This window comes from Miniopterus natalensis, chromosome 8 (assembly GCF_054644295.1).
Source record: "Miniopterus natalensis isolate mMinNat1 chromosome 8, mMinNat1.hap1, whole genome shotgun sequence".
NCBI classification, from domain to species: Eukaryota; Metazoa; Chordata; class Mammalia; order Chiroptera; family Miniopteridae; genus Miniopterus; species Miniopterus natalensis.
Genome location: NC_142088.1, coordinates 54,695,214 through 54,719,770, shown reverse-complemented (window position 1 = coordinate 54,719,770; position 24,557 = coordinate 54,695,214). Strand labels below are relative to the sequence as shown.

Genomic DNA, 24,557 nt, shown 5'->3' with positions numbered 1-24,557 from the left:
GAGCCATGGTATTGGTGCCTCTGGGGAGTTAATTGGTCCTAATGGCTAACAGGATTAGGCTTTCATAATACTCCTCTTTCTTATTGAGGTAGTCTAGCCAGGGACGTGTTATTGACACTATCAGCTGATTTTGGAACTCCTTTTCCCTGATCTTCTCTGGGTGACATTGGAGTCATACATCAGAGTTCTTAGAGCTTTCTTTTTATGATTGTCCTGCAAACCATGCTCTACTGTAAGCCTGATTTTTAGGGAGATTAATAAAGTAAAACTTAAGTTTATTTAGTTAAAATCACATTTCAGTCCTCCCTCATTAAGGCTATTTATTGGCCAAATTGCACAACAGTGTGTTGTTTCCTTTATGCACATTGTCTTTTGCATCTGTCACATTTTTCCAAATTTTATATTACATTTCACAAATTTAGTCCTATTTCCAATTTTGCATGTTTTCCCCTACTCTTAATATAGGATGTAATAAAATAACCTTTTATTTGAGGCAAACCTGAAATAAGTACATAAGGAAAATAGAAGGAATTGTCTTTAGCAGAAAATAATCTGAGACTTAACCAAATTAAGTGTGGGGCTAGTACTTTTATATATGTGTTGTAAATTGTGCCATACAGAAATTCTCATCAGACTTTATGGAGTTCCTTCAGTGTCTAAAATGCTTTCAAACTTGATCTTTGGTGCTTGTCATCCCTTGCCATCTACTAATTAGTAGTTAACATTAAGTCTGTGTGAGTAAGACCAGATTTCCTCGAATCTTGCAGTGTCAAGGGCTATTCTCATTTTAGCTGCCCGTTTTGTTTCTGGTTTTATGACTGAAATGTTTCCAGACTCCTGCACATTTACAAAGGAGAAATGACATATACTGAGTCCAATCAAAGATAAAGCTAACTCACTTGAAGGGTTCATCAACTATTTCTTTATTTCTGCAGACTTGCTTTATTTCAGCTGGCATTAGAATCACCTGAAAGGATTTGTTACAACTCATTTTAATGTGCTTCATCTGGTTTAGAGTGTCAGATTGAGTAGGTATAGGATAGAGCCCAAGAATTTACATTTCTAATAAGCTTCTAGGTGATGCCAATGCTGCTAGTTTATGAGAACCATTGGTTATTTCTGCTTACATATTGTACCTGTAAACTACTGCCTCCTCACCTATGACTTTATAAGAATTCTGAAACCTCATCTCTTTAAGCTAGAAATTGCTAAATAAAATGAAAATATTTAGAACATATAGTAATCTTTCCTTGCTGGAAGCTTTTACAGAAATACTGAAAGCTGCCAGCATATTAGAAAAACTAACTACACTTTGAAACTAAAATCACTTATTTTTTTAAAATGAAGTATACCAAAACAAAATATTCCATTAGATAAGTCAATGTAAAACTTCAACAAAGGGATTAGAATAGGAATTTCCCACCTACCTCCATCTTTGCTTTAGGTAAAATAATTGAGTCCAAGAGATTTCAATTGGTGGAAAATATGAATTTCTGTGATTTCATCAACTGATGAAAAGTTGAAATGTAGAGAAGAAGGATGTATATGTTCATCTAAAGGCCTATATTCTTTGACTCAGCAGTTCATCCTCTAGAGATTTGTTACAGATATCCTTGGACAGTTATAGTTAAGTACAAGATTGATTCATGCTGCATTGTTTTAGTAGAGATTGGAATAATAAAAATATGCAGCAGAATTGTGGCTATGTGTACTGATGTGAAAGCTCTCCAACATTGTTATGGAAATCAAAGTGTGGGCCAATTTTTCTGGTGAGAATTCCATTTGTGGAAAATAAACAATATGTGGTATATGTACATATATATCACATATTGTTTGTTCATAACTAGCTTCATATATCTACCTACATTACCTAGGTGGCTATAATTTTTAGAAGAGATGCACAACAAACTCTTAGCTGATTGGTTTTAGGAGTGTAATTAGTGAATTGGGGAAAGATGACTTTAACTTAATTTTTAGATACTTTTATACCTTTCAAAATTATTTCAACTCTTGGTAAACTGTGTTTACAAAACAGTAGTCCAATTTTTAGCTTCAGGACTCTGGCGATAGGGACTTGTTGAAAATTGAATTGTGGGGAGTTGACAACCTCTGGTTTTTCTGCTCGTTCATAAATAAATTGAATAATTTTCAGAAGCATAAGCACTCCTCTACCATGATGGTACAGTGTGCTCTTTTAGGCTTATCATTGTGACCTGACTTTTATCAGTGGTATAGTTGTTGATTAATTCAAAATGAATATAAAATTTTTTAAATGTCAAAAGTGGGGCAAGCACTTAGATCATGGGATAGTAGTCATTTCTGAAAACTCAAGAATATGCTTGTATTAAATTTGATAGGTGTTCTGTTGGGGCACCTGAGTGAAATAGCTTAATGGGCTTTAGAGAGCCTCACATTTTATGTTTTAATGATGTTTTGTCTTTCTCACTTTTTTAGATATCTTGAATTTTCCATCATTCCATAGCAGTACTAAACAGATACTTGATTTTTCCTAATTACCATCTTTGTGCTACAGACTTTATGTATTATAAGATGTTAAGCTTAGAGTAAATGTGTCAATTATTTTCTCCTCTCTTTAGAGGTGAGTATTCACTAAATATCAAAACAGCTAATTGGCAATGTAGTCACCCTTAAGTTGTAGTTGTAATCTTATAATTTCTTAGATTACACTAAGATTACACTAAGTAATCTTATAATTTCTATTTTTAATTTCCTGTATTACTGGATTGTCAGGAGGGTTGTATATACCTCAAGCCTTTGCTGTAGAGGTTCTGTTTAGCCAGTCCTAGGTTGGGTTATAGTTGTAGAGGCTGACACTGTACCAGGATACTGGGATGGAGGTACAATCTAGTCCTCAAAACATTCACCCAAACAAGTTAACTGCTGAAACATCTTGCGTTCTGGTCAGGATGGCCTTTCAGATATAGCATCTTCCAGCCACATGACAGTCTACTGTTTCTGTGACCCACTCAGGACAGGGGCATCTGCAAGTTTAGCTCTGGGCCCATCTGCCAATGTTCTGTATGCAGCTATACTCACTCTCTGGTGTTGTGGCCTTTTCTGGATGGCTGCCAGGAAGCCCCAGCAGCACTGCCCCTTCCATATATACACACACAAGTGCAAACACCACACACAACCCACTTTCTTCAAATGGGGGAATCTTTATCACCTATAGATAAAACCCTTACTCTCTCCCTGTTCTACACAAACATTTTATCTGTACCCCAGTCAACTTACTCTTCAAGACATTTTCTTTACCCTCCTGCTTATACCTATCCTCCTAGTTCCCTTAATTACAACATAAAAACCAAAGAGGCACTGAGGCCAGTTCTCCTTTTTTTTCTCCACATCCTCCTGGGGCAGTGAACACAAACCATTATCTCTTTAAAAGGGGGAAGGTAAAGAGAACTATAAGGAGAAAAAAATTAGTTTAATCTTTCAAAAATACTTTGCCACAGTTTTTCTTAATGCTTTATTGCACTGAGTGTGTCTGTTAGCAGTTTTACCAAACTACTCTTGGGCTTCAAATAGTTTACAAGCAGTCCGTGTATGTTTCTTGCCTGCTTCTTGCTAAAATAAAGACATCTTTAGTTGTGTAATTTTGTACAGCCAGGAAATTTGGTAATTGATAAGTCATTCTCTGTTGCAGTCTTCTCAACCTTTCCTTCCTCCTTGTACTATTGAGGCCTGGAGCACACTCATTAGTAGTGGTGGCTTAGTAACCTCTCTTAAGGAGGCAGTTTGAATGTGTATCTATAAACCTTCAAATTAATTTATTCCCTCTGTTTTCCCTGTGTTTGTTTCCCCAATTCTTCTAATCTTCAACCCTTTCCTCTTTCCATTCCCCCATCAAATCTCCATGGTTTTGATTTTATGTGAGAAAATGCAGGTCCAATCTGAGTGAAAATAAAATTTAGGATCCCAACCCATTTATAAATGGGGAGTTAACTTTTATTCATATACTGAGGAAGGTTAAAGAATTGGATTAAGTTTATATGTTCATAGGAAAGCTATAAAGCGTAGACACTCTAAAGTTGATTCATATGTCAAAAGTGCATGGTATGGAAAGAAAGAAATCACTTAGTGCTAAAGTAATAAAAGACAGCAAGCGTGATTCACAAAGTTAAATGAAAAAGTATTAACTGAAGTATTTTAACCATTTCTTTATAGTTGAATTTTATAAAACTGAAGATGAGTTATGTTCTGAAGTTGAATTTATACTCTTTTCCAAATATTAAATTACAATTGAATTAAAATAGCCAATGATCTGACTTCTAGTTGTGCTTTAGTATTTTATACTTCTACATGGATTAACTTATACAACCTCAAGTCTCTTATGTCACATATAATTCAGAAAATACACATGATCCGAATGTGAGGATATTGGTTTAATTTAAATTGTTTTGGTGTTAATAATTCAAGTTTTTTCCCTCTCTCTTCCCATTAAGGATTCTGGACTCTACTTATAATATCCCTAACTGCCGGGTTCTCCTGCTGCAGTTTTTCTTGGACAGTGACTTACTTTGATTCTTTTGAACCAGGAATGTTTCCTCCTACTCCTCTTTCACCTGCCAGATTCAAGTAAGTATACTTGTTTCTTCTTGTTTCTTTTTAACCCATTCCAACTCTCATGAAAATACTAAAAGCAAGAGGCTGCTTATTTGGGAGGTAATATGTTCAGGCCCCATTCCTTAATCTATAAAATACAACGACACAAGGTTTTTAACTTGGCTCAGCCTTTAGATAAATGGAGACAAGTATTTTAAACTCCATACATAGATAATGCAATGGTTTTTAAAAAAATGAAATTCAAGAAATGAATTAGGAAGAAACTTAGATGGCTATTTGTTCTTTTGAGATGGCATTTAATTTAAAACACTTTATGAAGGCTAAATTGATATCAGCAATGTGAAAGTTTTAGTAGATTCAGGTGTAAATGGTCAGACTTACAACAACTTAATAATTGGATTGGACTTTTTCTCATATTTAAACTTTGTGTAACAATTAGTAAACATTGATGGTACCCAACATATATGTCTAGACCAGATTAGATCCATTTCATAGTGATCTCTATTTTCTGTTTCAAAGCTTCAGAAAATTCAGTAGGCAGTGTTCTCTAATCTTGTTTATGCCAGGAAAGCTGAGATTTTAAGTATAAATTTCCAAATAAGTGCATTCTAAGATGTCTACTTTAGCCTACAAACCGTGGTGTTGGGGTGGGGGTAGAGTGAAGGAGGGAGAATAGAAAATAAATTCTGTTAAAGATATATATGTTATCAGAGTATTACAGTTATTACTGTTGTTACTGCCAGCTCTAGCCCACCTAATGGACAGCTTATAGAGATCAAATTAGAAAATCTATTTGCGGGACTCTAAATATGAAGTTTAATACTAATGATAGTTATTAATAATCATTGTTTACTAGTCTCCTTTAGTAAAATGAAGTATTTTACTCAAAGTAAACTCGTATTTTTATGTCTTATAAATATATCTATAAAAATTTTGGCCTCACTTTAAATGAATGTGTGTGTGTGCATTTAAAACATCTTAATAAATCCTTATCTGTATATGAAACATAAGTCATTTATGTACTTGCCAATAAATTTTGTGTGTGTTTGAAGTGGACAATGATTAATTAATAATCTAAATTGACTAAGTTATACCTAACAGTGCAATACCATTCCATGGTTTACGTGGATACCATTCAGTTGGACAGTTTATTTTGCTAAGTGATACAGTGTTCAATTCAAATTATATTCTGTTGCTGCCCATTGACACCAATTACTTCAGCAAGGGGTAGGAGTCTAATACAGACTTTACAGTCACAAAAAAACTTAAGTCTCATTTTTTTCTTTTACTTATATCTCACTTCTCCCCTGAATTTCAGCCCTGCATTTCTAGCTATTTAGCAAATGTTGCAGCCTAGATTTCGGAAAACACCTTGCATTTTAGAGTTATTAAAATTCCAAACCTACACTAGCCAGTTTTGCTTAGTGGTTAGAGTGTCAGCCCATGGACTAAAGGTCTCAGGTTCGATTCTGGTCAAGGGCATGTACCTGGGTTGCAGGCTCGATCCCTTGCCCTGGTCAGGCAACCTAACCATGTCTCTCTCTCACATGGATGTTCCTCCCTCCCTCCCTCTCCCTCTCCCTCTCCCCCCCCGAAAAGCAATGGAAAAAATATCCTTGGGTGAGGATTAAAAACACACACACAACTCCAAATCTGTCTTTAAGATAGCAGTATCCACCCACTGACCAAGGGGTGAGACCTTTATTCACTGCATTTACCCTCTCAGTAAGTCCAGTCATTCGTGCCTTTTCAGATGTTTTTGAAATACTTTATACCCCCAGTGTTTTTATCCTGTTTAAGGCCTTGGCCAGTATACTTGACTCCTTAGTCTCCCCTACTCTTCAAATTCATCCTGTATATTGTTACCTTACTAAAAACACATCTTAGTCACAGCTCTTCCTTGTTTAAAGTCCTCAGTGGCTTTCCCATTGCTTTCAAAATAAAGTCCAAATCCCAGGTATAGCACGACATTTCTTCCCCACTGACCCTTCTCTACTTTTCCAACTTCAGTTATTTCTCCAACACACCCTATATCGTAGTCACATTATAAAATTACCTTGGCAACTCCAAATAAGCTACGTACTTTTTAGATACCATGATTTACTCTTGCTGCTCTCACTTCCTGGAATGTCATTTTCCCTCTCAGCTTCTCTTCTGTCACCATTTGGAGTCAGAGAAAAGCATTTCAGTGTTCTCTTAAGATCTGTAATTCTGAGGGTATTTAACTAATTTCTTTAAAATTATATTTGCAGTTTTCATAAACTAGAACCAGTAGTGATCGACCTCAATTTTCAATGTGTTTATTAGTCATTCAATTTTAATATGAGATAGTGTCAGTTCAGAAACCTAGATTACATATTTCTTAATACAGCCCTAAAAGTACATTTTTGAAATATGTGCGTTGTGTATAATTGTATTCCTGGGTAAAGTAATTTTATATATGATAAATAAGCTATTTTCATGAGAGTCAACCTATAATTTTAAGTTATGTTAATAGAAGTACAGTCCAAAAAAGGCATATAATAAACATAGTGATAGTTCATCACATATTAATGGAAACCACAGACCAAAAAAAAGGCATATAATGTAGTGATGATTGGCGAAATTGACTTTCATGGTGAAAACCCTGCCCTCTAGTGCTTGTGGAAAATAATACAATTACTTCAGAAATGCCAGAGTAAGTATATTCTCTAGATCACCAGTAGAGTGAGTGCTTGTACAGGGAAACAACTCTATCTTTTGAGAAAGTTGAAATCTTAAAGCTTTATTTTCTAAAAAATCAGATATATTTGATTAATTTGCAATCTCACACTTTTATAAAAATATTTTTGTAACAGGTTATATATTCTTTATTACCTAAAATAAACAATGATGCTAGTATTTAAGTATTTTTCCTGATTATATAAAACTAATACAAGTTTTTTGTTGAAAATTCAAAAACAAAAAGAAAAATAATGGAAAAACCCATAATCAGAGAAAGTACCTGTCAACATTTTTATGTATGTCTTTCCATTCTTTGCATATTTTAAAAATTGAAATTGGGCCCATCACCACTGCCATCAACAATATATTCTGATACAAACTGTTGATCCCACACAAGAGTATTACATCCCACGGGCTAAACTAGGCCCTCAGCAAGATGCAGAATTATAAAGTCTACCGGAAGCACGAGTAATGAAAACCCAGAAGACCATCCTAATGTAGTCCTGATGATACACTGGGAAGCCCATAGAGTCACACTGCCAATAAAATATTGGCTTATCCTTCCTTCTCTGCTTCCTGGTCCTTTCCATCCATCTGGACCCTTCTTCAGAAGACTGCCTTTTCAAGCATAACTACAGTCTTGCTGGCCACCCTACCTATGTGTCTGTCTCTTCATTCCTATAACTGAGAGATTCCCTTCCTTAGCAATGCTGAACAAATTGACCCCTCTTACTAATGGGACTGAAATACTTTGGTCTGAAGAAATTGGGGTCATGCTAATATAACAGAGTGACCCAGCATTTGTGATAAAAGTCATAGCAGAATCCTCAGGACCCCCACAATTGGGCATTTTAAATAACACAAACATTTCATGGACTTGCAAGCTGGTGGGCTTTCTCTCACGATGTGTGCATCCCAGGACAGTGAGTGTAACAACAGATGTGGCTGAGGTCAGTGACCTTTAGTGAACCGGTAACAGCAAAGGAAGAGCCAGTCTAGTTGATGCTCATAAAGGATTTTAGGTGGTGCACATAAAAAGATAGTCTCCCTGTCTTGATGTTTCTAATGAACCAATGCCTCTGCAGTCCCACATCCTTCCCCAGGGATTCATCTGTCCTTAATACCCATTTGTTAATATGTAACAGGTAGAACATGACCAGAGTCAGAGCTGTGCTGCCAGAAGGGTTCTAAGGGTCCAGTTCAGCCCTCTGAATTTGCAGATAAGGAGAAATGGAATGGCTTGCCCAAAACTACACAGTAGTTAGTGGTGGACCGGGTTTTCCAATGTATAGACAACTCTTTTTCCCACTCCAGAAGGCTTCTCCATGCCTGCATTTCTATATTAACAAGTTAGGTGCCCCTCCCCTGAGAACCAAAAGTGATATTTGAGACCAACGAGAGTTGAGCACCTTTTGTGTGAAAGATCTTTGAAAAATAGCTAAGACTCTATACACGAAAAAAAGCCTTTTTAATGACCATAGATTTTTCAGTATCAGCAAGGTACCAGGACCATTTTCAGACTCAGTCCTAGGCAGACAAGGCAGACAGCTGCTTTGGTAGATCTTATGTTTTTGTGGAGGAGATAACAATGCAGAGAAATTCAGGACTGCAGCTCACTTCTTTTACAGACAAGGAAAGGGATTTGCTCAGGATAACATGGCTTGTTAGTGACAGAACCAACTAGAATCCAGGTCCCCAGCTGCTGTTCAAGTGCTCACCCTCTACACAATGTTCCATTTTCATGTATTTTTCTGCTACACTCAGATTAACTGCTCCTTTTTGAATTCTGTGTCCTACACAGTGTACTCAGCACAAACCAGTACCTAGGTAAATGACCAGAGTTTGACCTTCTACCCTTATTGGTAAAAAGAAATTGAGAGAAAATGTTTAAACATTACAGCTGAGACCTATTGATTAAGTGGCATACTACTTAACCACATAAAGAGCCTAACTTGAGGGAACAATGAGCCATACAACCTCACATCTCTGGAAGAAAGCCATCATCACTTATTCTCCTAGTTTTTAATCCCCAAAATGATGACAGTGACACCTTTGACATAATTTTGTTTTGTTTTGTTTTGCGGGCATGAAATGTTTATGTTGAGTCTGCTGACAAATTTTAATAAACACATTGAAGCCATATATAATGGCTAAAAAAACCCTGAAATTGGGAATCACAATATATGTATTTCTTTTGAATTTTTAATGTTCTGAATTCACGTTAAAGACCAATCATATATATCAAGTTATTTTTTAAGGGAAACAATATAAATGGTAGCTAGATTCTAAGATAATTTATTAAATAGGGATCTGCTTAACTAATTAGAAACTAAAGAAAGGCAAGATAATTAGAAAATCATAAAATGAAGATTAGGATTATTTAAAAATATTCCCTATTTCTAGTTTCATGAATATCAAACATGAAGAGAGTGAAACAATCCTATCTAATTGGTTTGTTTTAAAAGCAATCTTACTTTCCTTTGTAGATTTAAACACATGGGATTTTCTCTTTTTTTTAAACTAATTAGAAGTGGAAAAAAATTGAGAAGACTATTTACTATGTTTGTCAATTTGTTGTTTTTCCTTAGAAACATAAACTCCTCAAGGGAAGAAAATAAAGAATCTTTATTGATATTTAGAAAATAGTAGATGACACATTGAATGAATTAGCAATTTGGATCAATAATTCATTAGCAGAGTTGAGATTAGAAATACAACCCTTTTTTGTATTTATTAAAAAATTTTTATATTTCCTCTTCTATATTTATTAGATATTATCTTAGTTCAGGCTGCTATAACAAATACCATAAACTAGATGGCTTATAAGCAACAGAAATTTATTTCTCAGTTCTGGAGACCAAAAGTCCAGGATGAGGGTGTTGGCATGGTAAGGTTCTAATGAGGACCATCTTCGAGATTGCAGATGGCCTCCTTCTTGTATCCTCACAGGCAGAGAGCAGAGAGGAAGCAAGCTAAGCTCTGTTATGACTCCTATAAGGGCACTACTTCCATTCATGAGGGCTCCACTCTTATAACTCATCTAATCCTAATTTCCTCCCAAAGACCTCTCCTCCTACTACTATTACATTGAGAGGTAATGTGTTGACATGAGTTAGTGGGGGTGGGGGGAACAAACATGGTCAATCCATAACAGGATATAGCTTAGAAACTTACACTTTTACATAAGCACAAGACCTTTTGGAAATACAAGATAGTTAAAGGACTTTGCAAGGTGTAGTTTTAGACAGGTACTAAATTGATTTCAAAAGGCATATTTTTAAGAGAGTTGGTTATGTTGAATTATTTTGCAAACTTTGCTGAGTTAAAAGGTATATAGCATTGTCACACATACAAAATTCTTTATTAGGAAGCAATCATTTTCTTTGTATATTTGGATCATTTATACTTTTAACTTATTTTCTTAGTTTCTAAAAATCTGTTGCAGTATTAAAGAAGAGTCAGAGGCAGTCACTTTATTTTCCTTGGAGTATTTATATGGGTATTCCTCACTTCTCACTATTTTATAATTCATTACCCTGTTCTTCTACACTACTTAATCAGCATCTTCACTTCTCGGTAGTTTTCTCATTCATTGGGTTTTGTCAGTGATTTACACGCAGGCAAATATAACAGTGTATATATAATCAGTATTTCACATTGTGATGATATGCTTTAATTACAGTTTCTAGGAGTTAATGCATCTCAGTATGTGCCCTACCCATGCAAAGATACTGCATTCATAGAGAGCCTAGAGATTGGAGTTCTTTTGGGGCCAGGCTGGTAGTAGTACCAGAACTTTTATTTAAGTCCTGATTGGGGAGAAAGTTAGGTATGGATAGATGTGCCCTTGACGCTTCGTTTTTCCTAACAAGTACCTACTAGCTAACCCATTTCCTCTGATTTATGAAATGAATCAGCTGGAGGAATTTCACTAACTGAAACAGCATTGTTTTATTGACAAAGGCACTCACTGTGAGATTTTGCTACGTGGCAGTTTTGCCTGTGCAATTTTGCCAAATCCTATCAAAATCTGGCTTTAACATCTTGCTGTCTTTGTTCTCTCCTTCATTGTTTTCTCCTGTTGTCCGGCCTTCACCACTAGGCTGCTCTCCACATTTCACATTGCTCGTGCACAAGCCCCACCTAGTGGTACAGTGATTTAGCTGCAGGTTTATAGTTTTTCAGCTTACTAACAAAAAACAAAAAATCAATCAATTATAATAGGTCCCACCTAGGGTAGAAATGTTAACTTATAGTCTAAAGTTAGTAGAAAAATGATAATGTAATTGATGGTCTAGCAAAAAGCACTGTAGAAAGCTCATTAGTTTTGTAATTAAGAGTCAAAATATTTAGTAACAATAATATGAAAAATCGAATTAAGTCATTAAATTTGTGTACCTTATAGTACTTCTAGAGTCAAACAGGTCGAGGGCCAACATTTTTAAAGAAATTAAAAGTGTTGCTTCATTGTGATCTATACTGAGTTATAAAAGTCTTAATTCCTGGTATGAAACAATTCTCATTATTTAGATCAAAGTTCAAATTTAACAGCATATATGCCTATAACTTTCAAGCCAAGAAGTTAACTTTGTAGGAATAGGACTATTATTTTGTGCTGGAAACAGCCGTATAGCCTTATTTCCAAGGAGGAAACAAATTAATGTTTGTATTTAAAGTTATTAAGGATTAGCATTAACTGTATTATGAAAATTGAGTGCTGTTCAAAATTACAAATTTTAACTTTATGCTGGTCAAAGATTATATAAAAGTAAGATTTCTGGAATATTGGATATCTGAACCCAAAACCTGGGTTATTGAATCACTTGTTAAGAAACTGATTTTAAATAATTTTTTCCCTGTTGAGAAATATTGTAGAAATAGCATGTCTTGCAGTCACAGTGTTGTAGATTTTGAAGAATGTCTCATTTCTTCATAAATCTTCTGTTGACTTTTGTCCTAAGAGACTTATTATCTGAATCTTACAACTAAAGATGAGCCTTTTGAGGATAGGATGGATTACTTTAAAAAGAATTACCTCAGCTTTGAACACAATTCTGTGTTCATTTTAATGACTTTGAATATATGTTTGCTATAGGAATATTAAAAGAAAAAAATTGACATTATTTTAAGTTTCAACAGCTTTTAAGAGAGACCTAAGCCCTCAAAATCATCTTATCAAGTAGCCATTTTGAATTACCAGACATCAAGCAAAAATATTATATTTTTATTGTAGCTTGACTCTTAGTTTTAAGTCAGAGTTAGTATTTGTACTTCAGATGGCTCTCCAATAGTTAATCTGTGTATTTCCTAGAATAACGCAGATTGGAAGGCATAGTTGAATGTCTATTTTATAGAACTGAGAGCATAAATTCACTATTTTGTATTGTTAGAGAAGTTTGAAGTTTGGTATCTGCTTTTAAATGTATTATTGGTTGTATTTATGACTTACTCATTGTGGGGTTCATGGTCAAAATGCAGGGAAACTTTACAGTTATTGATATGATGTGATTTCTAGGAATGTGGTAAGATAAAGAATAGCATCTTTTTTTCACTAAAGCCTGCTTAAAATAGAATATATAGAATTTGATTGGCAATCTACAGTTTTTCTTAGTTCATATACAAATCAGGGGCTGTTACCTTCCTGATGCTTTTGGTCTTTTTAGTCTGGATCACTCTGAGTTAAATGCCTTTCTACCTCTTCTTCCAACCACAAATAGTATTTGACAAATATCAAAATACTCAATTTCAAAAATCCCATGCCCTCAAACTAAATTAATTTCTACACAGCCTTATTTAAAAAATTGTATTGCCTTACAATGCTATTTGAAACTTGCAAAGTAAATTAGAAATGAGAAAGAAAAGGGAATGGTTGGTTTTTGTTTTAATTGGTAAACTGTTTTCACATGTTCTGATATTCTCTTGTGTGTCTTGTTTCCTTTATAAAGTGTTCTGGATGTAATGAGATGCTGAAATACTTAAATTTCCATTACATTTGTGTGTTGTTACTATTTTAGGAAGGAAGCAGACAATGAGTAGAATATTTAATGTGAATTTTCTGGAAAATTTGGGATTTGGCATTGCTATATTACGATATTTGTTTTCTGTTCAACATTAGGTTTATTTTTTTGCTATTAAAGGGCATTGGGGACTTTAATTCTTGGGGAACAAGAAGATCTAATACAAATAAAATAGTAATATAATAGAAAAGGATTTGTGGGTTCTTAGGTAGTAATATAAGTCTTGTAGGTCAATAAAAGTGGGTATTAGTATTTAAATTACAAATTTCTTTTCTAGGCACACTGGGTTTAACATTGAGCACAATAAATGGACTCTACTACTCTTGCACACAGATTTTGGAGAGCTGCATCTTTGTCAAATCAAATTCTTTATTGCCATGGTCTGATGAAACAGGTGTCAGATGGCTAATTGCAGTAGGAGAGAAAAGCTGACAAAGAGATAGATCAAGAACTTGGCCTTGATATTTGAGTGTCATAAAGTTTTATTATCTAGGGACTGGAGCCATCAGTTGCAATGTTGTCAGTATTAGTTACTGCACTGCAGCTTCTTGAAGTGAAGGGTTAAAATATATGCATGTCTTATAAAATGCATCCATTACTGTTCTGAATGGAGACTTAAATAGATGTAATGAAATACTGTAAGAAAATCATATTAACTATTCTTGGTTTCCTTGTTATTTTCATAAAGTAATATAGGTAGTGAGTATTTGCTTTGCACCTGTTTGCTGTGGTTTTTGCTTATGCTAATTTACTATAAGTGTTATATATGGGTTACTGAAAAGGCACAGGTGTCCATATACACAGAAGAGCAACTATGAAAAACTACCTGAGAGAGAGAGAGAGCACTTGCCAGTTTTGTACTTGGAACCCTTTCTGTATGTTCAACAATCTTTGTAAATTATAATAGGCAGCCTGGTATATTATAAAGGGCTTATAAGTCAGAAGAAGTTGGCTTCCAAATCTAGCCTCCTCCACATACCACCAGCAGAAGAACTTTTGAGCAAGTCAGTTAGCATCTTTCTGAGCCTTAATTTCCTCCTCTCTAAAGTGGAGTAAAAGCAATGCTATCTACCCTCATAAGCAATAAGTATAAGTTTACTAGTTAAAGCAGCAGATATGTCAGATGATAAAGCAGACATGGTCCCAGAGTTTTCCTTTCTTTTCTTTTCTTAATTGACATATGTCAAGCTAGACTACCTGACCATTGCCTACCACCATGTTGTGCCAGTTATCTTTTCTTGGGTTAACTGTTAATTATCTTGAGATCTTATCCTTTCCATTCCTTTTCCCCCCTTTCTATTCTTTTGATATTAAGATGCTCTCTCTTTTTGAAATAATGTTGATAGTAGTTGCAAAATAAAAGTTTGGCAACAAAACAGTGTCAGTTTTTTGTTTTTGTTTTTTAAGTTTTCTTTTTTTTAAACTGACTCATGAAATTTAAAGGCTTGGGAACCCCATTTTTCTGCACCTGTTACTATTTGCTTTAACCTTCTGGTAAACAAGGACTTTGTCTAATCAAGGTAGTGTCCAGCACAGATAGATGTCCTCAGGCATTTTTCTACCTCAATACACTGGTGAATAAAGTTAACATGTTTGACAGTTCTTCCATTTACAACCAAGTGGACTGCTGTGTATAGGTAAAGTAGACAGTAGGTTAATGTGAAGTTTTAGCCAATTGGGTATACCTTCATTTCTCTCTGACTGATTTTCAGGGAATTGTAGTATGATAAGAGATATATATTTAAAATGTACATGTATGCAGTTCCATTTTAAAGGCTTTTGCTGCCCGGCTGGCATGGCTCAGCGGCTGAGCATGACCTATGATCCAGGAGATCGCAGTCAGGGCACATGCCCAGGTTGTGGGCCCAGTCCCCAGTAGAGGGCATGGAGGAGACAGCCGATCAGTGACTCTCATCATTGATGTTTCTCTCTCTCTCTCTCTCTCTCTCTCCTTTCCTCTCTCTAAAATCAATAAAGACATATTAAAAAAAAAACAAAAAACAGAAAAAAACTAAAGTCCTTTGCTTATGTTTAGGTCTATCAGTGCCCGTAGGTCATTATGTTAGTTATTGTGACTCAATTAAAATTTCTAGTTGGTAACATTTTAGATAAAGGACTTTAGTATACAGATGGAGGCATAAATTGAAGAATTGAGATCCAGAAGGGATTAAAGTGATCATATGTTGCAGAAGAGGAAATAAGATCAAAGAAATTGGCAGAATGTACAACTAGCAAATGAAATATAATACTAAGGGAAATAGACTCATTTTTAAAAAGGAGGAAACCCTTAAAGTTGAAATTTTGAATTCCATTATAACACAGCATACAATTGTATAGATTGATCAATCAGCTTGCTCCATTAAAATGGTGGATATTTTAACTGATATTTATTCTTAATACAGATCATTAGACAAATTACTGGGACAATTGAACAAATGCTCAAAATGTCCACCATCAGCTCTTATGTATGTTTAAGAATGATACATTACAGTTCAACATTAAGTAGATACATTTATACTTTTTCTGCACCTACAAATAAATGTTTATCTAGATCATCTATATTTTAGATTTATCTTGAAACTTTAGTCAGTACACAGTCATTTCTAATAACTTTATATTTTAATAGCATTTTCTATTTTTCAAACTTTATTAGCTAGGCCAGTGACTGTGATTTAAAATTTCTTATTGATTTTTTTAAGATCATAGAATTAATACGTGTTCCTGAAGAAGTCATAAAATCTATTTAGGAACATCATGATACAGTGAAACAAACAAGTTTTATAAGCATTTGTTCACCTTTTTTGTTTGTTTAAAACTAGTAACTTTGTAGCTTTCCTGTAGGAAGTCATTAGGATGGGCTTCTAAAGTGATGATCTACTTAGAAATATTTTTGCTAATTTATATATTTCCAAATAGTGAATATCAGTGCATTCACGCACTGCATAACGATGTTTTGGTCAACAGCAGACCACATACAGCCATACCTCATAGATATCATGGGCTTGGTTCCAGACCAATATACTCACAATAAAGCAAGTTATTATAATAAAACAAGTCGATCTTTTTGCTGGTAGAGGATCTAGCCTTCAGTTTTTAAAAATCTCAGCATCTGTGAATCTCAATAAAACAAGGTATACCTGTATTATCCCATAAGATTATAATAGAGCTGACAAATTTCTATTGTGACGTCACAGCTGTCATAATGTTGTAGCGCAATGTGTTACTCATGGGTTTGTGGTGGTGCTGGTGTAAACAAACCTGTGTTTTTAGTCATATAAAAGTATAACACATACAATTATTTATAATGCTTGATAATAAACGACAATGTGAGTAGTTTATGTGTTTTTACTGTACCTTTTCTGTGTTTAAATATATTTAGACACAAACACTATTGTGTTACAGTTGCCTATGGTATTCAGTACAGGAATATGCTGTACAGGCTTATAGCCTAGGAGTAGGAGGCTGTACTGTCTTTGTCGGTGTAAGTGCACTCTATGATGTTCACACAATGATGAAATTACCTAATGATGTGTTTCTCAGAACGTGTTCCTATCATTAAAGCCACACACGACTGTATTTAAGGCTTTTAGAATGAACAGAAGATCTAGAAAGATATTCCAATTCAATATGTCTGGAGTGTGGTGGGATCTGAGATTCTGAATTTCTAAGAAATTCGCAGGTGGTGCCTCTATGTTACTGATTTGTGGACGACGCTTTGAATAGGAAGGCTTAGGACAAAAGTCAGCAAGCTCCTCTAAGGGGCTAAGTAGTAAGTGTTTTTAGCTTTGTGGGCCATATGGTCTCTGTGACAGCTCTACTCTGCCATTGTAGCATCATAGCAGTGATAGGCAATACGTAAGGAATGAGTGAGGTTATCTATGTTCCAGTAAAAAGAAGCAGATAGCAGGACAGGCATATATCGTAGTTGGCTAACCCCTGCTTTAGTAGACCACACTGAAATTAGATATTGCTTATAGTTACTTCTAATTTTCAATCAAAAATACAAACACACACATATTGATGGGGTGAGCTTGTCTGTTCAGATACCTTCATTCTAATTGGTTAGTTTTATAGCCTTAAGGATATGACATATATTTCGAAAAATCACATTTTTATATTGAAAAATAATTACACCTATTTGATGAACTTATTAAATTTTACTGAGTTTCAATGGATAAATGATGATAAAGTAGTAACGAAAGGTCGGCTTAAAAGCTGTATTTGAACAACCAGGAAAGCTCACAGCTCTAGTATTTAAAATTATAACAAAATAAATAAGATAGTTATAAAACCCCATTGTATTTATTTCACTCACTTTTTTTAGATTGTGAGTCTAAGTGACTTCCTTGCCAAGTCTGGGTAATGTTTTTCAGGATTAAGAAATAGAGTAGGAGACATAAGTTAGTGACAAGGAAAAGAATTTTAATAGAAATTTATAAATAGGAAAATCAAAATAAATACATCAAGTTTTCATCACAGTTGTTATAAACTATAACAAAAACTAGCTTCCTTTTACCGTGCATTAAGAAAGAAGTATGAAGTGCCTCTCTATAAAATTGCAAAGTTATAGAGGTAAAAGAAAGGTCAAGTAAGGGAGAGAGCCTGCTGAAGCAAAGCTAGTGAAATATTAAAATCGCAGAAGACTACAAATTCACTCAAAAATAGGCTAAGGCCTGTGGTGTTCCATATAAAGAGGATAACAAGGCAGAGGCAAATCATTCAAACTAAGGTCTGAATAACTAGAGGTCACAACCTTCGTAGTGTGAACTAGAATCTTAGCTAGCACTGTTCATCCATCCATCCATCCATCCATCCATCTCCATCTCTTTCCCATTTTTTCCCTGTGGCTGTCCTTGTTTTCAATGGACCTCACTTCCACTTTGACTGAAGGGTCATTATGAGGGAGCTTCCTGCTTCATCCTACTCCTTGTCATGATTACAAGCTTACTTTACATCATCATTCCACCCATTTCTTATCTCAGAGGATGACATGTTCTACCACTTGCTTAAACTGTTTTACCTCCTGTGCTCTAGATTCTACCTCCCCCCACCCCTGCAATTCCCTTTTTTCGTATATCTTAAACCTTTCCCTTTAATCCAGTCTCCAATCTTCTTGTTAGGCTATTTTTTACATATTCAGATTTCTCCTATGTTAGAAAAAAAATCTTCATGCCCACTCATCCCTCTCTCCACACCAGAAAACTAGTATTTTAGGAGACTAGAGAAGAGTTAATCCCTGTCTCCATGGCGATTGCAGTTGCTACCACAGGTGCCTTGCTATCAACACTGGACCTCTTAATTACAGAATTTATTGTTCGTTTTTCATTCCAATATTTGAAATGGTTTATCATTATTTATCATTACTTTTCAAATGCTATTTTTTTTCCTCAATTTCTATGACACCACCCCCTCCTATTTTCCTTTCTAGCTTTCTGATCACTAACTTCTCACTTGTGGAATCTTTTCTTCAGCTACTACTTGATTGATGACTTCCTAGCCTATCTTGAGCCTCTCTCCTTCGAACTTACCTTTGGTTTTCATTTGTAGTTCCTGTTACTTGCTGAGAATTTTTACTTCAGTCTCCCACAAGTATTTCCAGTTTAGCATATCTAAAACTGACTTCCTGCCCGGCCGGGCGTGGCTCAGCGGTTGAGCGTCCACCTAGGATCCAGGTGATGGGGCTTGATTCCCGGTCAGGGCACATGCCCAGGTTGCAGGCTTGATCTCCAGTTGGGGGCGTGCAGGAGGCAGCCGATCAGTCACTCTCTCGTCATTGATGTTTCTATCTCTCTCTCTCTCCTTCTCCTTTCCTCTCTCTGAAATCAATAAAGATATATTTTTAAAAAAACAACAAAAAACTGACTTCCTTGTTTCCCACTTCCTATTAACCTGTTTCTCCTCTTGGGTTCCCTACATAGTGAACGAGATTTCATCCAGCCAATAACTCAAGTAGAAGAAACCTGGCATCACCTTCAGTTCTTCCTTCTCTCAGTAACTCCAACCAGTCAAGGCCAAAAAAATAATGGCCGACATTTATTATGTTATTGAGTGTGTGCTTAATAAATGCAAGGCACTGCAACAAGTACTTAATATCTCATTTCATTTTCACAGGAACACTAAAAAGAGGAATAATTATCCTCATATTAAAGATAATTAGACTTTTCAGGTAGGTTAAAGTAGTCCTGTAAATAGTAGAGCCATGATTAAACCCCAGTGGAAAGAGTTTCTCAGATCCTTCACTCTAACCATATCAACTGTTCCATGTTCCTTGCTTCTGCACATACTGTTATTTGTTTAGAATTCTAAACAGCTGTAGCTTAGATAGTAACTCTTTATTAAAATCTCTCCCCTCTATAAGCCACACAGCTCCTTTATGTCCCAGTAATGCTGTCTGCAGAACTAACACTTAGCACACTGTCACTAGACTTACCCTTAAGGGCAACACTGATTCTTGCTCATTTCTCTAGCTCCCATATGTAACCCCTGAGAGAATTCATTCAATTTTGGTGGAATAGAAGAATGTAAAGAGAATTAAGAAAATAAAGAACTTAGAGTGTAAAGTAAGGGGTGAATGTAATGTATGTTATTCTTTCCCTAATAAGAAACGTAGAATTTTCTCAGAGAGGAAAGCTTTCTCTGAAACTCTAGCCCTTATTCCTTAACAGCACTGGTAAAATTCATTAGAATGCACACAGCTTCATCGGCCAGCAATTTCTAATAAGTAATTGCTAGGACAAAAGAATACAAAGAAGTTGTTTCATTTTGTATTTCTGAAAGAAAGGTAAAAGGACATGCTTTGAAAGTAAAGTATGATAGTTCTTAGTTTTTCTTTCAAATTTTGGGTTTGAGGTTAAGAACTTTTGATTCCAGATGAAGAACTGATAGTTACTCCAACCAAAGCTCATATAGCTTAAAATTCTTTAGGAATTGGAAATTTCTTGGCTACTGATAGGATGGGAAATAAACGTCAGCTCAGATGTGTGAAGGGGGAATAGATTAGTATCAACTAGCATATCCTGTCTCCTACTGAGACAAGTCAGGACAAACAAGTAGCCAGTTGGTTCTTAATGCAGGACCTTAATATAACTTCTTATGGAAAGTATAGAGAGCTTTTTGCTTAGAGCACAAACAGTTAGCAGTGAAGTTTACTATTTTAAATTGCAAGAATTCTGTTATAAGAGTATGTCTGAAATGGAGGAATACATGTAAGGGAAAGATAATATAGGCATTAATAATATATAGGAATAAAGATTTCAAGAGTGGAGTCCAGTATGTAGTAGAGATTCAGTTCAGAGTCAACCAAGGCTAGAGTAAAAACAAATAACATGAAATATGAAGAGACCTACTTGAATCTGGCGGTCTCTCTCTTAAATAAGAAAAGGCAATTTACTTGAAATTGTGGGCAGTGGCATATTAAATGTTTTAATTGTGGTTTCAAAATAAGAGTATAGGTAAATTGCCAGATTCCCATTCCTGAAAAGTAAAAAGAATTAAGATATAATTCTCTTATAATATATTCATTTTATAAGTTACTGTTAAATATATTGCTAGAAATTACATTTCCAGACTACAAAACTTGGATATAAATAGTGAAAGTCATTAAGTTCTCAAGTGAATGATAAAGGGAGAAGTGATTATGAAGAGAATAGTATCAAGCAGAAACAGGCACATACATACACAAACCTATAATTCTTCATCTCTTTCGTCCACCTCCTGGGTCTCTTTGTATAATGTTATTGTTTCTTTGTTTTGGATTTGGAGTGGGTCTAGGTTTAGGCATTTGCTTAGAAGAGAGAATTGAGTAGAAGGTTGAAACAATTTTTAAAAATCCATAGCTAAACTTTTCTCTCTTTCCTATACTATATAGTGGCTAACATTCATTGATCATTTGCTATGTGCCAGCCGCCTGATCCTCATAAGAGCTTTTTAAAGGTAGATTCTATTTTTATTTCCATCTTGGAAAATTGAGGCCCAGAGAGGTCAAACAAGTTTTCTAGCTTCATACCCCTTGTAAGTGGCAAAGCTAGCACTCAGACTTGTCTCTTAACTGCAAAGCATAAACTCTTAACCACTAACAGGAACCACGTAAGTACTTCATTATAGGATTCTTTATTATTGGAAAGAAACTTTTTACAACTGGAACAAAATAGTACCCTTTTTATAACTAGTTGTTTAGGATATGGAAGTAGTTTATTATTATGAGGCTTTCTTTACAACCATATTTTTTCCAATATATTTTATTCTTATTGAACAATATTCAGTTCTATGAAACCCTCATCTACTTTTTATTTCTATGGGTTTTCCTGTTCTGGGTATTTCATATAAATGAAATCATACAAATCCCCCAAATGTGGTATTTTATGTCTGGCTTCTTTCAGTTAGCCCACTGTTTTCAAAGTTCATTCATGTTGTACCATTTATCAGTACTTTTATTTTTATGTGACTGAATTATATTTCATTGTATGGATATACCATACCACATATTGTTATCTAGTCATCAGTTGATGGACATTTGGCTTGTTTTCACTTTTTGGCTACTATGAATAATGCTGCTATGAACATTTAGGTACAGATTTTTGTGTAAACATATGTTTTCGGTTCCCTTGGGTATATAACTGGAATGGAATTGTTGAATCATTTGGTAACTCTGCTTAAATTTTTGAGGATCTGCCAAACTTTTTTACAGTAGTTGCGCCAATTTATATTCCCACCAGCAATGTATGAGAATTCTGATTTCCTCACATCCTCACCAATATTTTTTTCCTTCTTTTTCTTTTGTATTATAACTGTCTTAGTGGGTTGAAGTGCTATCTCATTGTGATTTTTATTTGCATTTCTCTAGTTACTACTAAAGCATGCTCTAATTGAGCATGCTTTTCATGTGCTTATTGTCCATTTGTATATCTTTTTTGCAGAATTTTCTATTCAAATCCTTTGCCCCTCTTAAAATTGGATTGTCTTACTTTTGAGTTGAGTTAATTTATATCCTAGATAGTAGACCCCTATCAGAGATGTGATTTGCAAATATTTTCTTCCATTCTGTGGGTTGTCTTTTTACTTTGTTGATAATGGCCTTTGAAACACAAAAGTTTTAACTTAAGGAAATTCAATTAATTTTTTTTGTAGTTGCTTATGCTTTTGGTGTTAGATCTGAGAAACCATTGCTTAATTTATGGTCATGAAAATTTACACCCATGCTTCTAAGAACTTCATAGTGTTCTTACATTTAGGTCTGGTCCATTTTGAGTTAAATTTTGCACATTGTATGAGGTAGAGGACCAAATTCACATTTTTTGCATTCAGTTGTCCCAGCGTTATTTGTTGAAAAGACTGTTCTTTCCCTATTAAGTGGTCTTATTACCCTTGTCAAAACTTAATTGAATGTAGATATGTAGGTTTATTTCTGGACTCTCAGTTCTGTTCCATTGGTCTATATGTCTATCCTTCTGCTAGTACCATACCATTTGATTATTTTAGCTTTGTATTAAGCTTTGAAATTGGGAAGTGTGAGTCCTCCAACTTTGTTTTTTTTTAAGATTGTTTTAGCTGTTTAGAGTCCCTTGCATTTCCATAGGAATTTTAGGATCAACTTGTCCATATCTGCAAATAGAAAACACAGTGGGAATTTTGAGGAACTGCATTGAACCTGTAGATTTAGGGAGTACTACCATCTTAGCAATTTATTTTCAGTTCCATAAACACAGGATGTCTTTCTGTTTATTTAGATCTTCTTAGTAAAGTTTTTGGTTATTTTCATGTGAGTCTTACACATTATTGTTAGTTGTATTTCTAAGATTTTGTAGGTTTTCTTTGATATTTTGAGGTATCTCTCAGCATAAAATTTTTTTAATTGGCTAGTGTTACATAGAAAAGTTAATTTTGATCAGGGATAGATTCAGTAGACCAAAAGAATAGAATAGAAAGTTCAAAAACAGGCCCACACATACGGTTATATGACTTCAGGGCAAAAGTATCACAGCCGTTCAGTAAGGGGAAAGGACAGTCCTTTCAATAAATTGCACCAAAACAATTGGATATCCATAAGGAATAAAAAATGAGCCTTCGCCTCTGCCTAATACCATATACAAAAAATAATTGGAAATGAATTTTACGCCCACATTCAAAGAAAGAACAATAAAGTTTCTTTAAATAACAGAATATCTTTGTAACCTCACAGTAGTCTAAGATTTATTATAAAGTCCACAAAAAAGTACTAACCATTAAAAAATTAATAAATTGGACTTTATATTAAGAACTTATGCTTATCAAAAGATCTTATTAAGAGAGTGAAAGGACAAGTCATAAACAGAAAATATTCTTGAAACATTTCTGACAAAGGATTTGTATATAGAATATGTAAAGATCTCTATAAACCAATAGAAAAATGAGCAAAAGGGGGACAAGAATTTCAAAAAAGAAGATATCTGGGCAATAATAAGTGCATTAGTCATCAGAAAAATAAATATTAAAACCACAACAACACCCATTAAAACCATACTCTACACACCCACTAAAATTAAAAAGACTGATAATATGAAATGTTGGGGGCTGTGTGGAGCAACTGAAACTAATACATTGCTAATGGAAGTGTAAATATTTGGGGGAGATATTTAATGCTTGCTATAAAGCAGAATCTACCTCTACCTTATAATGTAGCATTTCCACTCCTAGAATACACCAAGGAAGAATGAGGGCAGATGCCTACCACCCACCAAAGATATGTTCATAGTGTCATGTTCATAGTATCTTTATTTATAGGAGCCCCTAAATGGAAGAAACCAAAATGCCAAATATTAGGATGGATAGATAAGTTTTGGTATTTTTATACAATGGAGTACTAAGCTGCAATACAAAAGAACACATCCCTGCTACATAAAACATGGATGAATCTCACAGACAGGACTGAGTGAAAGAATCCAGACAGAAGAATACATACTGTATGATGCCGTGTTGATGGAGTTTGAAGAGTAGGTGAAACCAGTCATCATGGTAGCTGACAGTATAGTGGTTATCTCAGGATTTGGAGGAGGGAGGGTGGATATTGACAGGGAAACGAATAAAGTTTCTGCAGTGCTGAAAATGTTCTATAATTGATCTGGATAGTAAGTAAGTACATGAGGGTGTGTCATTAGAAAGATTCATTGGTCTGTATACATGGTAGACATTTGTACTTCACTGTGTATACTTTAATTTTAAAAGTACAATGCATATACAGTCAAACCTCAGTTCGAATGTCTCCCATGTTGAACA

General features: G+C 34.7%; 1 protein-coding gene across 1 annotated transcript in view; it reads left to right on the top strand.

The window, feature by feature from the left end:
• The window catches only part of ARL6IP6 (ARF like GTPase 6 interacting protein 6), a 33,403-nt gene that overhangs the window by 5,373 nt on the left and 3,473 nt on the right, over positions 1–24,557 (top strand). Inside the window, exon 3 of the mRNA XM_016205854.2 lies at positions 4,467–4,599. Within this exon, the coding sequence (XP_016061340.1) occupies positions 4,467–4,599 (133 nt within the window). The remainder of the gene's footprint in view (positions 1–4,466; positions 4,600–24,557) is intronic.